Below are 22,745 nucleotides of genomic sequence, written 5' to 3'. Positions count from 1 at the left end.
GAACTATATGACTCTAAATATTAATGGAATACATAACCAAATTAAAAGGAAGAAACAACTAAATTTACTGAAAAAGGAAAAAATAGATATAGCATTTGTCCAAGAAACACATTTAACTGAATTGGAGCACAAGAAATTAAAGAGAGATTGGGTAGGACATGTAACAGCAGCATCGTATAATTCAAAAGCAAGAGGAGTGGCTATATTAATTAGCAAAAATGTGCCATTTAAAATAGAAGAGGAAATAATAGATCCAGCAGGGAGATATGTTATGATAAAATGTCAGATATATTCAGAGCTTTGGAATCTACTTAATATATATTCACCTAACGAAGAAGATCAAAAGTTTATGCAAGATATCTTTTTGAAGGTAGCTAATACGCAAGGGAACATACTAATAGGAGGGGATTTCAATCTGAATTTGGATCCAAATATGGATAAAACGGGGAAAAAAATTAACAGGAAGAACAAAGTAACCAAATTTATAATTAAATCAATGCAAGAAATGAAACTTGTGGACATATGGAGGAAACAAAACCCAAAAGAAAAGGAATACTCATACTACTCGACTAGACATAAAACATACTCAAGGATAGACCTATTCCTGTTATCAGCCCACATACAAGGGAGAGTTAGGAAAACGGAATATAAAGCTAGACTATTATCGGACCACTCACCCCTGTTATTGGCAATAGAGCTAGAAGACATCCCTCCAAGAATGTATAGATGGAGATTAAACCCCATGCTACTTAAAAGACAGGATTTTAGAGAATTTATTGAAAAACAATTAAAAATGTACTTTGAAGTAAATACGGAATCAGTGGAAGATAAGTTTATACTATGGGATGCAATGAAAGCATTCATTAGAGGGCAAATAATAAGTTATGCAACCAAGATGAAGAAGGACTATAATCAGGAAACAGAGCAGTTGGAAAGGGAAATAATAAACATAGAAAAAAAATTAGCAATAAAGGAAGATACAACCAAAAGAAGAGAATTGGCGGATAAAAAAATAAAATATGAAACATTACAAACATATAAGGTGGAGAAGAATATAATGAAGACAAAACAGAAATATTATGAACTAGGGGAAAAAACACACAAAATCCTAGCATGGCAGCTTAAGACAGAGCAAACTAAGAAAATGGTATTGGCAACAAGGAAAAAAGACAAACAAATTACATATAATCCAAAAGAAATTAAGGAAAACTTCAGAGAATTCTATGAACAATTATACCGAACCGAAAACGAAGGGAAAGAAGGGAAAATAGATGAATTTTTGACTAAAATTGAACTACCAAAACTACAAATAGAGGAACAAAAGAAATTAACAGAACCATTTGGAACAGTAGAAATACAAGAGATAATAAAAAATTTACCAAATAATAAGACACCAGGAGAGGATGGACTCCCAATAGAATTCTACAAAACATTTAAAGACCTAATAATACCGCCCCTCCTGGATGTAATCAACCAGATTGATGAGACACAAAACTTACCAGATTCATGTAAAACAGCAATAATTACAGTGATACTAAAACAAGGGAAAGATCCACTCTCACCAGCGTCATATAGACCAATATCTTTGCTAAACACAGATTATAAGATAATAGCTAAACTATTAGCGAACAGATTAGCAGAACAGGTACCGAAAATGGTAAATTTAGACCAAACTGGATTTATCAAAAAAAGACGCACAACAGACAATATTTGTAAATTTATTAACTTAATTCATGCAGTAGAAGGAAATAAAGCACCGGCAGTAGCAGTTGCTTTAGACGCAGAGAAGGCCTTCGACAGAGTAGAATGGAATTACTTGTTCAAAGTATTGCAAAAATTCAGTTTACCGGAGAAGTATATTAATTGGATTAAAGCATTATATAAGGGACCGTTAGCGAAAGTGACAGTAAATGGACATGTATCAAAGCAATTTAACTTAAGCAGGTCAACGCGGCAGGGATGCCCACTATCACCATTATTGTTTGCGCTAGCTATAGAACCACTAGCAGAATCGATAAGAAGAGATAATAATATAAAAGGAATAAAAATAAAAGACAGGGAATATAAAATCAGTCTGTTTGCGGATGATGTGATAGTGTACTTAACAGAACCAGAACTATCAATAAAAGAACTATATAAGAAATTGAAGGAATATGGAGAAGTGTCGGGATACAAGATAAACGTAAATAAAAGTGAAGCAATGCCTATGAATAACGCGGATTTCTCAAAATTTAAGGAGGAATCCCCATTCAGATGGCAAACGCAGGCAATAAGATACCTAGGTGTGCAAATAAACAAAAATCTAGGCCAATTATATAAACTCAATTACAATCCACTAATGAAAAAATTACAGGACGATTTAGAGCATTGGAAAGAGCTACCACTAACACTGATAGGAAGGATAAACTGTATTAAAATGAACATTTTTCCAAGGATACTATACTTATTTCAGGCATTGCCAATACAACTGACAGAAAAATTCTTCAAAGAGTTAAAGAAAATAATAAGGAGATTTTTATGGAGAGGGGGGAAACCGAGGATAGCACTAGACAAATTAACAGAATGGTATAAACAAGGAGGCTTACAATTGCCAAACTTCAAAAATTATTATAGAGCCGCACAATTAAGGTACCTATCAGATTTTTATCAAACAAGGGAAAAACCAGACTGGACGAGACTAGAATTAGATAAAATAGGGGAAAAGATACCCGAACACATATTATATAAATGGGACGAAAAATTGGTACAACATAGAACTTCTCCAGTATTACACCATCTCCTCAATATATGGAAGAAGATTCATGTAGAAAGAAATAAAATAAATTACCAAATACCAAAACTAATATTGACGCAAAATAAGCTACTCCCTTTTACAATAGACAACCTTGCCTTTAGAAAATGGGAAAAAAAAGGGATTAAAAGAATAGAAAATTGTTTTTCAGGAAGTAGATTCTTATCCTTTGAACAAATGAGAGATAAGTACAATATAACGGGAGATACAGCGCTGGCATATTACCAACTGAGATCCTACTTGAAAGATAAATTAGGAAGCAACTTGAGTTTACCAGAGGGAAGTAACCTTGAATATGTGATTACAGATACAATGTTAATCAAAAGATTTATAAAAAATATGTATATTAAACTGCAAGAAAAGGAAAATGAGGAAACAAATGGTAAAACTAAACAAAAATGGGAACAAGATTTAAATATAAAGATAAAAAAGGAAACATGGGAGAAGTTATGCTCTGGAACGATGAGAAATACAATAAATACGAGGCTGCGTATGATACAATATAATTGGTTACACAGACTATACATTACACCGCAAAAGTTAAATAAATGGGACCCAACAGTATCTGATAGATGTTTTCGATGTAAAAAAGAAAGGGGAACAACAATTCATGCAATCTGGACATGTGAGAGAGTAGAAAAATTTTGGGATGATCTCAATCAGATATTAAATAAAATAACAGAAAACAATATACCAAAGAATCCAGAGATCTTTCTCCTAAGTAACATAAAAAATAAAGAATTTGGAATTGACTTGGAGGATGCACAAAAAAGATTTGTTAAGATAGCCCTAGCTGTAGCAAAAAAATGTATTATGTCAACCTGGAAATTGGAAGATAATTTGAAAATACAACAATGGTATATAGAAATGAATAAATGTATTCCATTAGAAAAAATAACATATAGTTTAAGAAATAATATTGAAATATTCGAACAAGTATGGGAGCCTTACATTAAATACAATAGCGAAAACCTACCGGGAACAAACATTACCTAAGTTGATGGAAGGAGAAGAGAAGAAAAAAATGGACTCAGTAGAATTTCTGGTGTATTTTTGTTGAATGACAACATTGTCTAACTGAATTAATGCAACCTAGATTGTATAACTAAAATGGATGAGAGGGGGGAGGGATGGGGGGGTGGCTTGGGAGGAGGGAGGGGGGAGGGAGAAAAAGTCACTGTAAATGTGTGGAAAAGAAAAAGTGTATATCATGGCTATTGTGATTGATGGTGTGAAAAATAAAAAATTTAAAAAAAAAAAAAAGATATTACAAATTATAAAAGTTGTTTGTTAAGCACTCTGAATATGTTCCATGTGATATTTACCCAATGTATTTTAAAACTTCTAATTGAAGTCTCTTGCACTGAGCTCAAGAATTAACAATGCTCATGAAAATAAAAAAAAAGGACTTGCTGTGATGACATCTACCAGTAGGATCATCTTGAGTGCACTTACTGACTGGTTCTTGATGAGATTTTGTCAAAAGAAATGAAATACATGTCAACAGTGTCAATTATAATTTGTTTGGGGATTTGTGCTGATGAACAGAGTATCCAATTTCATCCATTGATCTTCCATAGATTCAATGGATAAAGTTAGTTGATCTGCTCCTCAATGCCATTTTCACCTTGGGCACATGATCCTGGTTATTATAGCAACTGGTGTCCCTGGTACTGATTCAGAGAAATTTTGTGTGATCATTTCTTCATTTCCCTGTGCTGGAAGATACAAATGCAAATAGGGTGATTTCTGTAAAGGTATTTCTGTCATTTCCCTTCTCCTCACATCAGTAGGGAAGATGCCGAGGTCCAAGACCAACCAAGGATTCTTGAACTTACCATTTGCCAGACCCTCAAAAATCATCTGGTCTGCAGTGACCAGTGTTATGTGCAATGATGTGCATGTGAGCTATTTTGGAGGGGCATGTTAAGTAAACATCTATTATCAACATGCACGTACATGCTTGCCCTTAAAGTGCACAAGATCATTGAGGGTCTGGATTATCAAGGGGAGAGAGATTGGGAAAAGTCAAGGTTATTGTCATTTGATTAAACAAGAACAACCCAATTCTCTGTCCTCGATGCAAAACACACAAGCTGACATAACACGCCTACAACAAACAATACATATACAGTATTCATATATACAGATAAATATGAGTCTTTGATGGTTAGTGTGACCAGTTCCTTTAGTCATTCAGCATTCTCACTGCCCATGGAACGAAATTGTTCCTCAGCCTGGTGGTGCTGGCTCTGAAACTCCTGTATCTCTTTCCTGACGGGAACAGCTGAAAAATTTTGTGGTCCTCAGTGATTTTGCACGTCATCTTCAAGCAATTATTCCAGTAGACTCACATCAATGGGGTGGAGGAATACTCCAGTGATCCTCTTTGCTACTCTTATACTCTTGATTGACCTTGGATCCATTTTTCTGTAGCAACCGTACCACACTATAATGCACCCCACCACAATGCTCTCAATAGAGCGCCTGTGGAAGGCTGACGTAATGGTAGCCTTGCCCGCTTCAGTCTTATCAGGAAGTGCAATCGCTGCTGCACCTTCCTGACAAGTGAAGAGATGTCGTGTGCCCACGATAAGTCACTAGTTAAGTGAACTCCAAGGAACTTGGTGTTCTTCATTCTCTCCACTATAGATTTGTTGATGTCCAGTGGAGGATGGTTGTTCCTGGTCCTCAGGAAGTGAGGGAAGGAATGTCTCTGCTTGCTATGCTCCCATGAATGCTCTTGTCAGCAGAGTCTTTTAACGCTGTTGAGTCTCTCATCAGTTACTTCCCCCTGCCTCCCACCACCTCCAATCTACCCCATTCGCCTAGCCTATCTATTCTTGACAGGCATTTTGCTTGCTGGACAGAAAAGCAGCTGGATCTGCCTTAACTTATTGGGGTCAGGGGAGGTTGCTGTCCACTGTTGTTGAACTGATGAATCTCGCTTGACTGATGCAAAATACTCAAGTCTAAACTCCCATGAAGTGTTTTGCAGCTATTATTGAGCTCACATCCTATTTGCCATGCTGTGGAGGTGTTGCTAATTGACTCCAGAAGATCAGAAAGTGAAATTAGCCAGCCTGCATTATTTCCCAGACAAATCACAATTGAAAATAGTCAGTAAATTCTTTTTTTTAAAAACTAACCTAGCATTTCGGTTGGAAAACAGGTATGGGAAAAAGAGAGATAAATATTTGATGATAAAAAGTACAAACTTGAATAGTCAGTAAATACTTTTTTAAAAAAACTAACCTAGCATTTCGGTTGGAAAACAGGTATGGGAAAAAGAGAGATAAATATTTGATGATAAAAAGTACAAACTTAAATAGTCAGTAAATGGAAACTGGAGCCTTGAATTTTAACAATGAAATATAATTACCAGTTACATGGAACAATAAGTTATTTTGAATATTGCCGAGGAATGAAATATTTTTGCTGAAATTGTCCATGCATAATTTGATGGCGAATGGTTGAAGGAAATGTCCGGGAGTTCCTCTGCATTATGCATGCCAAGAATGTCTGCCACGTTTGTTTACAGGAGAATAGTGTCGAGTGGCACATACTTCAGATTTCCTTCACTTGGGCATCACCTGCTGGTGTCTGAATAGCATTTTCCAACTGCTACCCACCGACAGTATATGCAATGCAGTACAACAATTTATTATTACTGGGTAATTACCTGAAAGGGCAAAAATCATTTTGTTCATTTGTCTTATACATCACGAAACTGTGATCATGAAAGAAAACCACCCATGTTTAAAATTTCAGAGGATGGAAGATCCCTCAGTTCATTAGTAAACATTCTGTGTTTGGTCATCTTGACTGGTTAGGATGCTTCAGCTTGCAACTGCACACTGGATGAGAGAGAATCATTATTGAATGCTGATTGAATGTAAGATATCCTGCTGGTATTCACTGTCATAACTCGGAACTCAGTTATGAAATGTAGACATTTGAATAGTGAACAAGAGAATGATGTTAATTTGTGAAATGTTGCCTCAGTGGAACATTAAACACCAAGAAAGTAGCAAAGAAAAACAGAAAACGACAAAATTAGCAAAATACCATTGGTGACGAAAGACTCACTTACTCAAGTATTGTTTTCTTTTCTTGTGACATTCATTATTGATTTATTAATGAGAGTTATGAAGAGTTATTGCAACATGAACTGAGTAATTTATAAGACATATATTTCTGTAGTCTTTCAGGGTGTCCGCGAGCAAAGAAAAGTGGAATCAAAATTGCTCAGAGCAAAGATGATAAAGAGGATCAGGAGCCGATCAAGTGAGTTGAGGCAACAGTTTGGAAAATTGCATGAAACCATATTTGTGTAATCAATTAAACTACATATTTTATGTTAATTTAAAGTCATTGCAAACTCATATCAACACATTTATGCAAGGACACCAGAAATGACTTTATGTTTGGGGTGTAAGCTGACCTGAAGCAGATTATTTTGCATGACTTCTGTTAAATTAATTGAAATTGCTATCCAAACATCCTTGCAATTACAGGACAAGCTTCATCTGCTATTGGGTAGAGATCAGCCTGACTTAGTAACAATATTTGTCCTGACTATTTTAACAAGGTTTCAGAGCTTGTTTGCAATGACTTCCTTTCCAATCAAGGAATGCATGCAAAAAAAAGTGGGTATGTGTATTAAAAATAAAATAAAAAGTACATAAACCAGAAAATGCAAATTCTGATCACTTTGTGCCATCCAATGGATAATGGGCAAAACCAGCAATAACTTATTCATTTGTTATTCATAATTTATTAAATGCACATATATAAATGCCAGTTCTGTGAAGTCTCTAGAGTACAATCTATCAGCACCAATCTGAAGGTGATTGACCCCAAATTTGGATGTTTCATTTTCAACTGCAATAAAAGTTTTGATTAATTTACAATGAAAATACCTTGTAGCGTGTTGTGAGCGAGCACAGCGAAGAGACTGAGACAACAGGCTGTGAGCTCAAGTATTACAACTGCTTTGTTTTGAATTCCATGCTGCAGCCTTTAAGCCGGTCCTGGGTCCCACCCCCAACATCCTGGCGCTTGCATCCCAATGACACAAGCATGTTCGTGACCTTCCGGTCTGGACAGAAAGAGATGGTTCCGCGACACTATCCTTCCCCCACCTGCCCCGCGACTGCGCGTGACAAGCGGGCCAGTTCGCCGCTGCCAACATGTGCGTCGCCACAACCTTCCCTTCTGTGAATGCCAGTGTGCTGCTTTCTGCAATCAATAAGTTGCACTATCCTGAGGGATCGTTTTACTTTGTCCCACAGGAAGTCGGGCTGGGTCCTCTGATCTCTGCAGTCAAATTCCCAAATGACATGGCCAGAGGCAAATCTTGGTTATATGACCTAGATGTTGTAAGATGCACTTCTAGGGTTTCGCTCTGAGATTATATCACATATGAAATCACAACAGCCTCTTGGAATCTTTCACACTTGTGTTGGACCCTAACTGCAGCAGAAGCATGAAAAAGGTTTTAGCAAGTCCATAATTTTTATCCTTTTTTTTAAGAAAAATACTTTTTTCTGTGCTTTTGATCACAACAAGCTAAGGGATACAAGCTGTAGGAAGACTATCATTGTTTTACTGCTTCAGTCACACAGAAACAACATCAAACGTTAGAAATTCCCAAGCCATATTAAGGTGGAAATTAGTTGCAGAGTGATGTGCCTCAATGCCTGAGACACACCTGTGGGACATTAGACCATTTCTTTCATTTCACATTAAGCTCTGCTGGATGAGATTGTGACAGTGCCAAACTATCGACACTTTTGGGTGATGGTCCAATGGAGCAATGAAATTGTGAGAGAGTTGGTAAACACGATTAGAGTAAATGGACAAAGAGACATCGTGAACCAAAGGGGCCATTTCTGTGCTCCGTCATTCTGTGATTCCATGAGATTGCTAAGTTTATTTCAATTTTTTAAAATTTATTTACAGCTGAGTAGAAGCCAATTCCAGACATTTAAACCTCATGCTGCCCAATTACACCCAAATTAACCTACAATCCAATACATTTTGGAGGGTGGCAGGAAGCCAGAGATGAGAAGAACATACAAACTCCTTACAGACAGCATCAGATCTGAACCTGGGTCAAAGCAAGGTCTCATAAGAGGTTCATTCAAGACCCTGATGCCAGGGAAGATGACAGTGCACCTGTTGGTGTACAATTTCATAATCTTGAGCCTTCTTCTCAATGGGAAAAGGGAGAGGAGAGGTGTGTGATTGGAGTGTGATGAGACCTCCATTATGTTGGTTGACTTTCCTGGGCAGCGGGACATGTCCAGGGTGGGAAGCGAACTCAGAATGATACATTCACTATCTTCTGCTGCTTCTTCCAATCTTGAGCAGAGTGGGTCCCCGTGATGCAACTAGTAAGTATGCTTTCAATGGTGCACATATAGAAATAAATATATAAATGGTTGGGAAAATGCATAAGATAAGTAATATCTTAAACTCATTTGATTGCATTTGAAGCATTACTTTATTCTGTGGCTTTTAATTTTTCATGATCAATTAATCATGTTTTCTGTTGCATTGTTTCTGCAGATGCCCAGTTCCTGGATGCGATGGCCAAGGACACGTGACCGGGAAGTATGCATCACATCGCAGTGCGTCAGGGTGCCCCTTAGCTGCCAAGAGGCAAAAGGATGGCTACCTCAATGGCTCGCAATTCTCATGGAAGTCTGGGAAAACAGAGGGCATGTCCTGTCCAACTCCAGGATGTGATGGTTCTGGACATGTAAGCGGCAGCTTCCTTACTCATCGCAGGTGAGAAATCAGGTAACAGTTTCTCAAAACTGTGGATGAATGCTCCAATCATTTTTACATTTAGAGAATTCATATAACGCCAACCATTTGGTACCTTCAAAATCTGCTTTGAACCATCCCTCCTTACGTACGTGGCATGAATGGAGGGTTACAAGCTCCTCAGATAGTTATGGTATCTCCTTGACTTTGCCACACATAATCTGGAAGGAAAATCAAATGAACAAGAAAAACTTGTGGTTTTTCTTTTTCTTTTAATTTTTTATTACCTTTTTCATCTACTAAGTGAAATAAAGGAAGTTTAATGGGATTGCATTATTAAAGGCAAAATGTCATGTGATTAAATTTCCAGAATTGTCAATCCGAACTGGGAAAGAGCCTCAGAGCTTTTCTCCCACAGTGAAATATTTACCCTGCCAATAACCATTAGCAATTTGGAAGTTACCAGTGAAATAAAGTGCATTTGAATATTTTATTTCACAAAGCAAAAAAATGTTCTTATCTAAAATATTTTGGAAAATGCTTATTATGGGGAAAAAAATGTAAGCAGGAATCAAAGCTAAATGTAATCTTCAGACAAGTCAGGTTTGAAGTTATGGGTTTCAATTGGACTAATGGAGAAGAAAAAGTAGATGATAGATTCTGTTGATCTGGAATTTCCACAGAGAGAAAGTGTTTAATATATTTGATATTGTTGGAATGGGGGTTTCAAAATAATTTATTCTTTTGTAATGTGCAACTATGCAAAACCTTTCACAGCATAAATATAACAAGATCATAGAAATTGTTAAAGGTTTCCGAAGAAATTGGCTTTATTGGAATTGGAAATATAATGTCTATTTTGATGGACAATGACAGCTCATAATGTGCCCCTTAGATATTTTCTGGCTTTCTTCAACTAAACATATTTTTTTCCTATCAGGTAACTGTGATGATAAGTTGTTCACAGCAAGGGAAGGAAAACGGGAACCCGGGTCCTAGTAAACTATGGGATAAACTGTATATCAATTTGGTTTAAAACATTGGGAAATGAACATTGGATTTTCAAAGAATGTAAATAATGGTGTATATATATTCAATAAGAATTCAAATACAGACTAAGAAATACAAATAGAGAAATAATAAAGAGACAAAGGCCAGCATGGATGATTTGGGCCAGTTTCTATGCTGTATATGACTCTGTATATTGACTCCCTCAATGACTCTGAGTGAAAGGGCATCTGTTGAAGAAGCAGAATTAAAAAGTTTAAATTTTTAATATCTGCAATAGCAGGTCATGGAAGAATGAAAATTTAGGTTTTCATTAATTCGCTGAATTGGCAAGAGGAGTAAAATATTCTTTAAGTCAGCAGATGCAAAAATATTGGCCAAAGGTTGAATTATCCTTCATAAATGTGGCTACATGAAAACTATTATTTTGATTAGGGTAATTTTGTATGGTTTAATGCATGACAATACAGATAAAATATTGGTAAGATAATCATTGTTTTTAATGGTAACTATAAATCATTTGCCAGCCTAATGAGTTAGTATTTGTGCTCATTGTATATCAGACCCACTTGTACTAATGTATTATAGAAACAACATTTAAACAAGTAAATAATAACTTTTCTTTAAATGTACAGTAAATCTGGATAATGAAGGCATGAAAAAGAACTCCATTAAATCAAGCATTAATTTCCTCTGAGTTTAAAAAATCAATTTTAAACTCAAGAGTGAGTAAAATGTTCATATTTCCAATCTTTGTCATTGCAAATGGTGATGAGTGTAAAATTACTGCAATAATTAACTGAACTTTTGTATCAAAGACTCCCATTCATCCTCTCATAGTGAATTCTTTGTGCGGCATGCAATTAATATTTTTTGATGCAGTTACAAACTTTATATAAAGGAAAAGGAGATGATGGAATCTGAAGCAAAAACAAATTGATGGAAGACTTCAGCTGCTCAAGCAGTACCTAAACCCACCTAATACATCATATCGATTTTTGGTGTAAACTGTAGATTTCAATTTTGATAAATCATGAATAACCCTCTAGATAGAGAAGCTGAGTGACAATGTCCACTTCATTATATGTGCCAGTCCTATTGTTTTTTTTCTGAATACTTTATTAATAAATTTTAACCACAATATAATTACATTACATTCAATTGTAAATTATTTCCCAAAAAAATGATACATGTGGTATATTCTCCCACCCCCCTCAACCCACCCATCAACCCCACCCCTAAAAAAAGAAAGAAAAAACTGGTGAATGCCAAGAAAATAAAATATTTATTCAGAAAAAACAATTGGAGGTTTCCAAGAAGTGAGGTCTTCAGAAAGTCAATCATATTTGCAAACCAAAATTTTGTAAATACAGGCTCCATATTTTTTTTAAATATGGTATTTATCTCATAAATTATGTAATTTTCTCTAATGGTATAGAACTACGAAGTTCTGTGTGCCATCTTTTCATGTCTAAATCTATTTCTGACTTCCATGATATTACTATACATTTCCTAGCAACTACTAAAGCAATTAACAGACATTCATTTTGATAAATATTTATATTTAATTTTGGCCATTTAGCCTTATTATTACTCAGTAAAAGTAGTCAGTCCCATTGTTGTAATCTTGTTTAATTGACTTGTTTCACTTTTCTCTATTTCTATGGATCCAGCCTGTCAGGATGCCCAAGAGCGACTTCTGCCATGAAGAAGGCAAGATTGTCAGGAGAGGAAATGTTGACGATAAAGCAACGAGCCAGTAATGGTAAACAAACATCACACATTTTGCAGTAAACCCCAAAGTATAATTTGAAGTGGAATTTCTTAAGTGATATTGCCACTCCTTTGTTCAAGTTTGTCCAAAAATAGTTCATGCCACATTTATGGACACCAAACATAGGCTAGTGATCTCTTGGCTAGCTACATATAATTATTTAGCCTTACAATGTTTTTTTTTAATTCAAAATAACTGAATTAAACTCTAAAATGGTTGTTTCTCGCCCATAAAATAATGGAAATAAAACCACCATTTTGATTTTCCGCAATTGGTTTTTGAAATACATAACTTCATTCAACATGACACTTGGAAAGATGTAGTCAGTGTTTTTGATGTAAACTAAGGTCCTGAAAAGTAAAGCAAAATAGTTGAAATCTTCTGATCTGTTGCACAATGTAAGAGCAATGGTACTGGGAAGGCAATAATGTAGTTAATACAAAAAGGAAGAGGATGGGATATATCAGAATGAGTGAATTCAAAACTGCTTACCAAAATCATCGCGTGACACTCTTCAGGTATTAAATTCTATGAGCGAAACAGTTTGCTATGCCGCAATTTCTCCTTCATCAGCACCAACAAATTTGGGATTTCCCCACATTTCTGGAATTTCCAAATTTCCTCCACTTGATTATCTAGATCAGGGCTTCCCAAACTTTTTTAAGCTCGCAGAACCCTTTTGGGGAGCACTTGGAAATCGTGGAACCCAATAGTTATGAACTGGAAGCTGACCTGTAGTAGAATGGTGTCAACTTCCTGTTCACATGTGGTTGAGTCCAATTTAAATGGTTTTTCTTAAATAGTAAGCTATCTGAGGCAGTGCTTGCAAAATCTCATTTCTTCAGAATTTGATTATTTTGTTTCAACTGAATATTAGCTAAATTCCAAATATAAATATCTCTGATCTTCCAGACCCCAAAAGCCCACCATCACCTTCCAGAAGCGGGTTTCCAACCCATCCCCAGCTGCCCACAAGCTGGATCTACAAATGCCTCTGATACGGGTATCTACCTTGGTCCCAGCTTCCAACACCTCTGGCTCTAACCCCCATCCCTGCCGACCAAGTGCTAAAGCCACTGTCACCTCCACTGGTGGCTCTGACTGCAAACATACCGTAGCCCCCGACACCTCTATCGACACAGGTCTCGGTCCCAACCAACACCATTCCGGCACCGGTTTCCACACCAACCTCAGCGAGAGAGAGGAGGGAGGGAATGAATGAGTGAGGCGGAGGGAGAGAGTGAGTGAGTGAGTGAGTGAGTGAGGGGAGGGAGGGAGGAAGGAAGAGAGAGAGTGAGTGAGTTGGTGAGAGGGAGGCAGTTTAAATTTTTTAAATGTGGCCAGCCTCACGCCAAAAGAAATCCGAGTCTCGTTGGTTGAAAATGGTGTCTCGAGGACTGACATCTGCCTTGATATCTGCGCTGCTGACATCAGGCCTCAAGGCACCATTTTGTTTTGTTAGCATCAAGGCAACTGTTTAAAAATACATGTTTAAAAAAAATTAACTTTAAATTAAATTAAAACAGTTCTGACAAGTTTTAGTTAGTACTACCCATTTCTTCCACGGAACCCCTGCGTCTTGCTGCGGAACCCAGTTTAGGTTACACTGATCTCGTCTCCAATCTACTGTTGGACTTACCAAGGGACCAGCAGGGGAACATAAATGTGCTGCATTTGTCTAGCACTAGCAGGGGAAATGATTGAAAAATGAAAAAAAATGCATCTGTTTATTTTGATGATGCAGAGTGCCTGAATGGAAAAAGCTAAGTATTGGTTATTTTACATGTTTGGAATTAATCAAGTTTATTTGAATGTTTTAATTGTCATTGTGTTTTAAAGTATTGTAATTTGCCTTTTCAAAAGTAACATTGATTTGTTTACATAGTTCAAAATAAGTACCAGTACTTCCTTTCAGAAACTCTGGCCAAATGAGTTAGTTCAAGAGAGCATAAAAGAATATTAACTACCTAACGATAGAATAAAGCACACTTCCCACTTGTCATGAATCTCGGAACTTTATTCAGAAGACTCTGCATTAGTAAAGAACGACATCAGTTCAAATGTTAGAGATCAATGCACTGTGATTTATTAGTCAGATATAAACTTTTGGTTATTTGCCCCAATCTACTCTGATAAATTTTGAGTTTGAGGCTGATGAGCAGTTTTATTTTTCTAGGAAAGTGCAGTGAGAGAAGGGAATCAGAGACTATTAATTAACGCCAGCAACACTCAATAAGTCCTGTCATGAGACAGGGAGATAGTCCTGTGATTGAGACAGGGAGATGCTCCTGTGATGAGACATCACAGGAGCATCTCCCTGCCTCCTTAGTTTCAAAATAATGCTCAAAGCATTTAAAATAAACATTGGAATCAGCCCTTGGCTCTTGTGCAGAATGCCAAGCTAATAACACATGTCATAAAATTACAAAAACTGCACTGTTGAAGCAGACATTTCTCCACTGTTGTAGTAGAATGCTCGTGGGTACAACTCATTTTTGGAAGTGATCTTAATAATCTGTTCCTCCTTTCTCCCTTCACACCCCACCTCACAACCCATGTAATATACTTCTTTGCAGAAGATGTACCATAATTGTTCAGCTTCAATCTGCCAACAGAACAAAACATATCCCAGCCATGAACAAATTGGCTTCAAGAAACATTGCAATATATGACCCAAGAAGGAAATATGTGTATTCCTTTACAGGTTCTATTCTCACCACAGCTTAGACTACAAGTGTAAACTACTCAAGTTACTGGAGACTAGAGAGTCATAATTCATTTCTGTTTTCTACATTCTTGGCCATCTCCTGTACCAAATAAGTAAACAAATCTGCAGTACCTTATCACAATGTATAATGCAAGGTGTTTCATGGTAATATATTTGAAATTTCTATTGCATAGGCTTTGGAAAGAAACATGAACACAGCAGAGTGGCCATTAATTTGCTGTGAACCCTTTTTTGCAACAGTAGAAAAAAAAATCCGTGTTGCTGTGTTTTATTTGTTCAGGAACTAACAAGTTGAAGGCTCATCAATTAAATTTCCAGCAGGGTGGATTTGTTTGGTAGATTTCTTTTAGATTTCCTGGCTGTAGTCTACCCAACTGGACCATTTTGTTTTGCAATTACATTAATTATGTATTCATCACATGCCTCAGAGAAACGTATCCAGCCAGTGATTGTCAAGGTTATGATGGGAGAATGGGAAAGTGCAGTAAATTAAACAGACTGAAGAATCTGAAGAGCCTGAATTTTATTGATTTTTAGCGGTTGATTCCTGGATCCGCACTGCAACTGCAGTGGTTGGTTTTAATGTGAGTGGCTAAACTTGGGTTCTAAAATCATCAGCGTTTGTGGTTTTTATTGATTATTTTTTCTTTCTTAGTTCTGGGTTTCTTTGTACAAACTGAGTTGATTAAGTACCTCAGCCTTAGGAAGTAAACCACATGTTTCAGCAATATGTTGCTCACCTACATAAGCCTGCTCCTGAAGCCAGCATTGGGATTCAGAACCCACACAACTGTACCCAAGTCAATGTCTTTAAGTAAGGATGAGAGAGAAAAATGATAGAAAATGCAGTAAAAGGAAACAGGGCAGCAGTATAATAATTAACAGGCTGTCTCAGGTTTGCCAGCCTTTCTCTTGCAGTCTAATCTAAGGTGGGAATTAAATCTGAAATCTAATACATATATTTCCTTCTCTTGTCATGCATTGCAATGTTCCTTGGAGCCAAGATCTCAGTTTAGATGGAAGAAAAGACAATGTTCAGATAATGAAAATTTATAAAAACCCCTGGAAATCTGAATTAAAGCAGAAAATTCTAGAAGCACTCAAAAAAATGAGCAGTTGTAGTGGGATGCGAGCGAGCGCAGCAGAGGGACTGAGACAACAGGCTGTGAGCTCGAGTACCACAACGGCTTTATTTTGAATTCCACGCTGCAGCCTTTAAGCCATTTCTCGGTCCCGTCCCCAACGGCCTGGTGCTTGCGTCCCGGTGACTCAAGCTAGTACGCGGCCTTCTGGTCTAGACTGGAAGAGACAGTCCTGCGACACCATCCTTGCCGCGGCTGCCCTGCTGACCACATGTGACAAGCGGGGCCGGTTCGCTGTTGCAAACATGTATGTCCCACAACCCCCCACCCAGAATCAGCACCAATGGTCTTGCGATGTGTTGATGGTAAGGTGTGCTGTTTCGGTGGCCAACCTCTGTGCACTGGTGGAGGAACCTGTACTGGCTGGGACAAGTCCAGATGAGTTGGTTTTAACTAGTCCAGCATGAATAACTCTTCCTTGCTTGTGAATGTGGAAGCGTTCCTGTGTAGCACCCTTTATGGACTTTCATAAGGTCGCTGAAGGGGAGTCCTGTCTATACGCCTGTGCACGAACACATTCTCACAGGAGGATGTCCGAGGGGTAGTTGCAGGGCGGTTGACCATGTCACAGTGGTGGGGTGGTACAATAGAGCCCAGTTTATCATGCGGCCTTTCGAGGACGACAGTGGTGTAAACATCTTGCTTGGTTGCTGGAGGGAGGAATTGGCCAGGCACTGCAATGGTCTCTCTGTGGACATTCAGCAGAGGATGCTCCAAGGTCGTCTTTGGGCATTTTGCGAATCCCCAGGAAAACCTAGGACAGTTCGTCCACCCAGTTGGGCTTCTCAAGGTGTGCCATCAGTGCCGATATGAGATGGTGCTGGAAGCTCTTGACTTGGGGGTGGTAGGCTGCGGTGCGATACAACTGGGTGCCCAGGAGTTTGGAGTGTTCTGTCCACTGGTTGGAGATTATATGTGCCCCCCGATCGGTAGTAGAAACACCATTTTGGATCGAACCTCTCTGTTTTCTGGTGGGGTGGGGATTGCTCATATGGTGAACTGGATTTTGGCATTGTCCTTGGTGATGGCCACGTAACACGGTTTACCAAGTCTGGCTTCACGCTTGGAAGGGTAGAGAACATCCGCTCGTGCCACAACCTTGCACGGGTCTCTGAATTCTGCGTCAGCCAACAGGAGTCTGATGTCTTCGGGCATCTGCTCGAGAAACGCCTGCTCAAACATGAGACAGGGCTTGTGCCCTTCTACCAGTGTGAGCATCTCATCCATAAGGGCAGAGGGGGTCCTATCACCAAGGCCATCCAAGTGCAGGAGCCTGGCTACTCTCTCACATCATGAGAGGCCGTATGTGCTAATGAGGAGGGTTTTCAGAGCCATATATTTACCTTCCTCTGGCGGCGCCTGAATGAGGTCATCGACTCATGAGGCAGCTTCCTGGTCGAGCGACCTGACGATGTAGAAGTATCTCATCATATTGGAGGTTATCTGTTTGATCTGGAACTCGGCCTATACTTGGCCGAACCAAGTACGAGGGCTGTTTGTGCAGAAAGTTGGCAGCTTCAACCCAATGGCGCCTACAACTGCTTGTTCCATTATGTCGAGTCTTCAGGACGTGGAGACTCGTTGGGGTCACCAATGTAGCGGGTTGCGAGTGAACGCAGTGAAGGGACTGAGACAACAGGCTGTGGGCTCAAGTATCACAACTGGTTTATTTTGAATTCCACGCTGCACCCTTTAAGCCCATCTCTGGTCCTGCCCCTAACGTCCTGGACACAAACATGTATGCGACCTTCAGGTCTGGACCGGAAGAGGCAGTCCCGCAATGCTATCCTTGCTGCAGCTGCCCCGCTGTCCACGCGTGACAAGGAGTGGGGGGGGGGGGTCAGTTCACTGTTGCAAACCTCTGCGTCGCCACACAGTATCTGTGGAAAGGGGAAAAAACTAATGCATGTTTCAGGTCCAAAATGGAGTGAGGAAAAAGAGAAAGTGTTTTCACAGGAAGAGTTTGAGGATCAACGAAGATAGGGAGAGGAGAAATTAACAAAGCAAATATCTCTGAATGACTGAGACCAATGCAATGTTAAACCAGTTGGGCTCATGCTTTGACTATAAAGGGATCTTGGACTCTCCCTGATTCCGTGGCACTCCAAGGGTCCTGTTGCTCTGTGCAGACTTCATTCGCACCTGAGCAGCACAAAGAAATGTTGTCAGTTCCATAAAGAGTGAATGTACAATCCAAAAAGTGCCAAAGGGCAGTTTTGTACTTCTGCATGGTCCAATGGTCTCATTGAACTTTGGTATTATTAGTAGCTGAGGCAGATTTTGGCATGTTTAAACAGAACATAAATCAGTATTTTTAATGAGATATATGTGTAAGTACTGAATTATCTTTTCTCCAACAGTCAGCTAAGATATTTGAAATCATTCCCAATTTTGTTAATATTTTATATTAGACTATGATTTGGAGTAGTTACCATGATGCCACGTTTAAACAGAAGATCAGCAAATTTTTGCCTGATGGCATCTTTGTAATGGTTTTTCATGCACAGTAGAAGAAAGTCACATAATTATTTTTTGGCGTCTTCTTCAGATTGAACATGTAAGTGGGCCGTTTATAATACAAAAGAATTGATTGTCTGGAGAACCTCAATTATGGCATTTTATGATTGGCATTGGCTGTAAAATGTGTCATTTAATTTAATATACTTCAAGATGTTCATGCACTTTTTCCTGGCAGCAAAGATATACTGCAGCTCTGCACTCAAACTTCTTTTAGCACTCTCCAATAATCAACTGCCAGGAAATATTCTGGGTGATTACATTTGGCTTCCTGATCTGCATAGAATATCGGTCTGAAAATCTTTCATTTACTCACTAAGAGACTGGAAAGGTAACTTGTGTTTAAAAGAAACATTTCTCCAGTCTGTGCCCGCCGTAAGTCAGGCAGGTAGCTTCTCCTCTGAGCCAGACAGAAAGTCTTTGGAGATGTTAATTATAAAACTATGCAACCATGTTATTGAAAACTATAGCAGCGATGCAATTCTTAATTTACCAGGCTAATAGTCCAGAGATCTGGATGAACAAATCAGAGGGTCAAGTTCATATTCCTAGCATGGCAGTGTGGAACTGAAATTCAGCTTATATTTTAGAGTGAAAAATACACCAACAATTCTTCATAATTAGATCTCATGTAAAACAACCGGATGGTCATTAAAAAACAAGTGGCTCACTAATGTCCTTGAGAGGAGGAAATCTGCCATTCTTCCCTGGCCTGGCTCAAATGAGATGTCAGATCCATCCGATGTAATTTACTTTTACTGTTAGCAGTTTCACTATGTTTTACTTTTAGCAGTTTCACTATGTTTCAAAGGGAAGAACTATAAATTCATATACCTCGACCTCAGAAATACACGCCATTTCCACCTTAGCCCAGCTAGGAGGATGATCTAGATCCATCAACCTGCTAATAAACTTCAACTGGGCTGCTCCATAATAATTTTGAAAATGTGGTAACTGAAGTTCACCTAACACATATTTCCATGTAAGTTTATACAATGCCACTTGAGCTAATTTACCCTTCCATAAAAACTCCCGCTCTACCTTATTTAAATCCTGAAAAAAAACCTTTTGAAAGTAAACAAGGTATTGACTGAAATAAATATTGAATTCGGGGGAAAATATTCATTTTAATACAATTCACCCTTCCAATCAAAGTTAATGGAAGATCTTTCCACTTAATCAAATCTGCTTTAATCCATTTTAATATAGGCACATAATTTAATAAAATTATTTAATTTTATTTGTCCACTTTAATTTCGTAATAATTTTAAATTCTGAATAATCTCCTATTCCAACTGGTAAAATTTCACTTTTATCCCAATTAACATTATATCCTGACAATTCTCCAAATTTCAACAAACACTCTTGTAACTCTTGTTCCGTCAAATATATCAATACATCATCTGCAAATAAATTAATCTTATATTCTTCATTCATAACCTTCATCCCTCTAATTTCATCATTTTGGCTAATAGTCTGAGCTAATGGTTCAATAGCCAAAGCAAATAAGGCTGGTGACAATGGACAGCCCTGCCGATTTAAATGAATCAACCTAAATGGTAAAGAAATCTGACCGTTTGTCACCACCCTAGCAATCAGGTTCGTATATAAAGCTTTAACCCAACCAATAATAAAAGGGCAAAATTTAAAATTTTCTAACACCTTAAATAAAAAATCCCACTCAACCCTATCAAAAGCCTTTTCTCCATCTAGTGCAACCACTTGATGGTTAGGCTGCTTTCGGTATGCATTGACCAAAGTAATTAATTGAAGAATATTATCTGATGCATTTCTGTTCTTAATAAAACCTGCTTGATCAGTATGTATCAACTTAGGTAAGTACGTAGCAAGTCTATTAGCTAATACTTTGGCTATAATTTTATAATCTACATTTAATAAACAAATAGGTCTATATGAAGACTCTTTTAATGGATCTCTATTTTTTTTTGGAATAACAGTTATTTAAGCACTTAAACAAGATTCCAGCAACTTCTGTTCTTCAGTAACTTGTTTTAACACATTTCAAATATATTAGGTAAATCATCATTTAAAAAAAAATTATAAAATTTCACAGAAAATCCACCATCCCTGGGGACTTTCCATTTGGCATTTCCTGTATAGCTTCCTTTATTTCAAAATCTGTAAATGGAGATTCCAATTCGTGAATATCTTCCTCATCTAATACCGGTAACCTTAATTTAGATAAATAAGATTCAATAGAACTATTATCCTGCTTCCCCTCAGAAGTATATAATTTTTGATAGAATGAATAAAACTGATCATTAATTTCCTGAGGCTTATAGGTAATTATTGAATTCTTTTTAATAGCAGATTAATGCTATTGCATTAATCCGAGATGCCTGTTCAGCTTTCAATTGCCAAGCAAGTACCTTGTGAGCTCTTTCTCCCAACTTATAATAACGTTGTTTAGTTTGATTAATTAAATGCTCAAACTGACAAGTTTGTAAAGTATTGTAGCGTAATTTCAATTTTGCTAATGCAGCTTTTTTGTCTTCGGTCACATCCTTCTGAAAATCTTTCTCTAACTCAGCAATCTGATTTTCCAACATTAAACTTTCTGCCATATATTGTTTCTTAACTTTCGTAGAATAACTAATAACCTGTCCCATCAAATAAGCTTTTAACGCGTCCCATACTACAAAAATGACTATCCACAGAATTAATATTCTCAGTCAAAAATAAAGAGACATGCTCTTTAACAAAAGTAACAAACTCTGGTTTTTTTTCAATAACATTGCATTAAACCTCCATCTATACAACGAACGTACCACTTCTGAACTTTCACAGGAAAAAAGTAATAATGAATGGTCTGATAGAACTCTACTTATATATTCAGCTTGCAATGTTCTCAGGTGTGCTGATACCCAAAAAAAATCAATCCTAGAAAAAGAATCATGTCGTGATGAATAAAAAGAAAAATCTTTCTCTGTAGGATTAACCTTTCTCCAAATATCTACCAGATTTAAATCTTTCATCAACACATTGATTTGTATTGCTGTCTTTGATTTCCTTATACTCTTCGGGTTTCTGTCCAATAAAGTGCTTTGCACTACAATTACAGACTCCAGCAGTCTTTCTTGTTTAACTTTCTCTGGTCTTGCCCTTTTCTCTGTGGAGCAGAGGTTGGTTTTACCCCCAGTGTCTCCAAGAAAGTCAGAACATGATGCCAAATTCATAAATAAAAACACTTCTAACTTGCACTTGGCTTGTTATTTCCACAGAATTTTAGCTTCTCTCAACAATTGAGTTGCAAAACAGGCACTTCATTACCCAAATGTAGTTTTACTGGCCTCCAAAATGGAGATTCCAGGACAATAGCAGAAAGGTTGGGAAACCCAATGTGGTTGAGATTAAATGTAAAGATATGTCTTTTTTTAATATAGATGCAGCGAAAGGTGTCTGGTCAAGGACAGCTAGGTGTGTGCCAATGTGAGAGTGATTGAGAATGTTGTTCAAAGCCAGAGAAGAGAGGCAAAGTGAGAAGAAAAATAAACTCATGGAAATATAATTTATCCAGGGATAACCATCCTGATTGTCCCTGCAAAACAAAATACTAATTACAGAGAGCTACTGAGATGTTTGAATAGTCAGTAAAATTTCCGTTGTGGCTTTTTCAGATGATTGAACCCATTGTGACTGAGGAGGGTGCAATCACGTAAACTTAGTACCTGTGAATGTTTGAGATCTTTACCGTCAGAGTTTTACTTCCTCGCTGCTGAGTGTGGTTCAGGTTTATACTTTTGCCAAAGGTAGCTGGCATAATTACTTATAGAGCAGATGCTTTGGAGCCATCTTTCTCAAGAAACAGTTGCATATTGGCAAGCATGCCGTTGATTTTTGGCTTTTGGTACAGATATGAAGGTTCCCTCTCATTATTCATACACCTGTTCCATGCCAACTGGAATACAAAGAGACACAGACCTCTCAGTCAAGCAGTCTCCCTCTTCCTGCACAACAATTTTTTTATGCCAACATTCATAGCCTGTCCCT

The 22,745-nt window shown here is 37.7% G+C and overlaps 1 protein-coding gene across 1 annotated transcript in view; it reads left to right on the top strand.

The window, feature by feature from the left end:
- LOC138736530 (myelin transcription factor 1-like protein) overlaps positions 1–22,745 on the top strand; it is a 461,086-nt gene that overhangs the window by 420,318 nt on the left and 18,023 nt on the right. Inside the window, exons 18-20 of the mRNA XM_069886189.1 lie at positions 6,995–7,078; positions 9,365–9,586; positions 12,247–12,338. Of these exons, the coding sequence (XP_069742290.1) occupies positions 6,995–7,078; positions 9,365–9,586; positions 12,247–12,338 (398 nt within the window). The remainder of the gene's footprint in view (positions 1–6,994; positions 7,079–9,364; positions 9,587–12,246; positions 12,339–22,745) is intronic.

The sequence above is a fragment of the Narcine bancroftii genome, chromosome 6, assembly GCF_036971445.1.
Source record: "Narcine bancroftii isolate sNarBan1 chromosome 6, sNarBan1.hap1, whole genome shotgun sequence".
NCBI lineage: Eukaryota > Metazoa > Chordata > Chondrichthyes > Torpediniformes > Narcinidae > Narcine > Narcine bancroftii.
The sequence above is the reverse complement of the archived record's forward strand: the minus strand, read 5'-3'. Positions and strand labels throughout refer to the sequence as shown.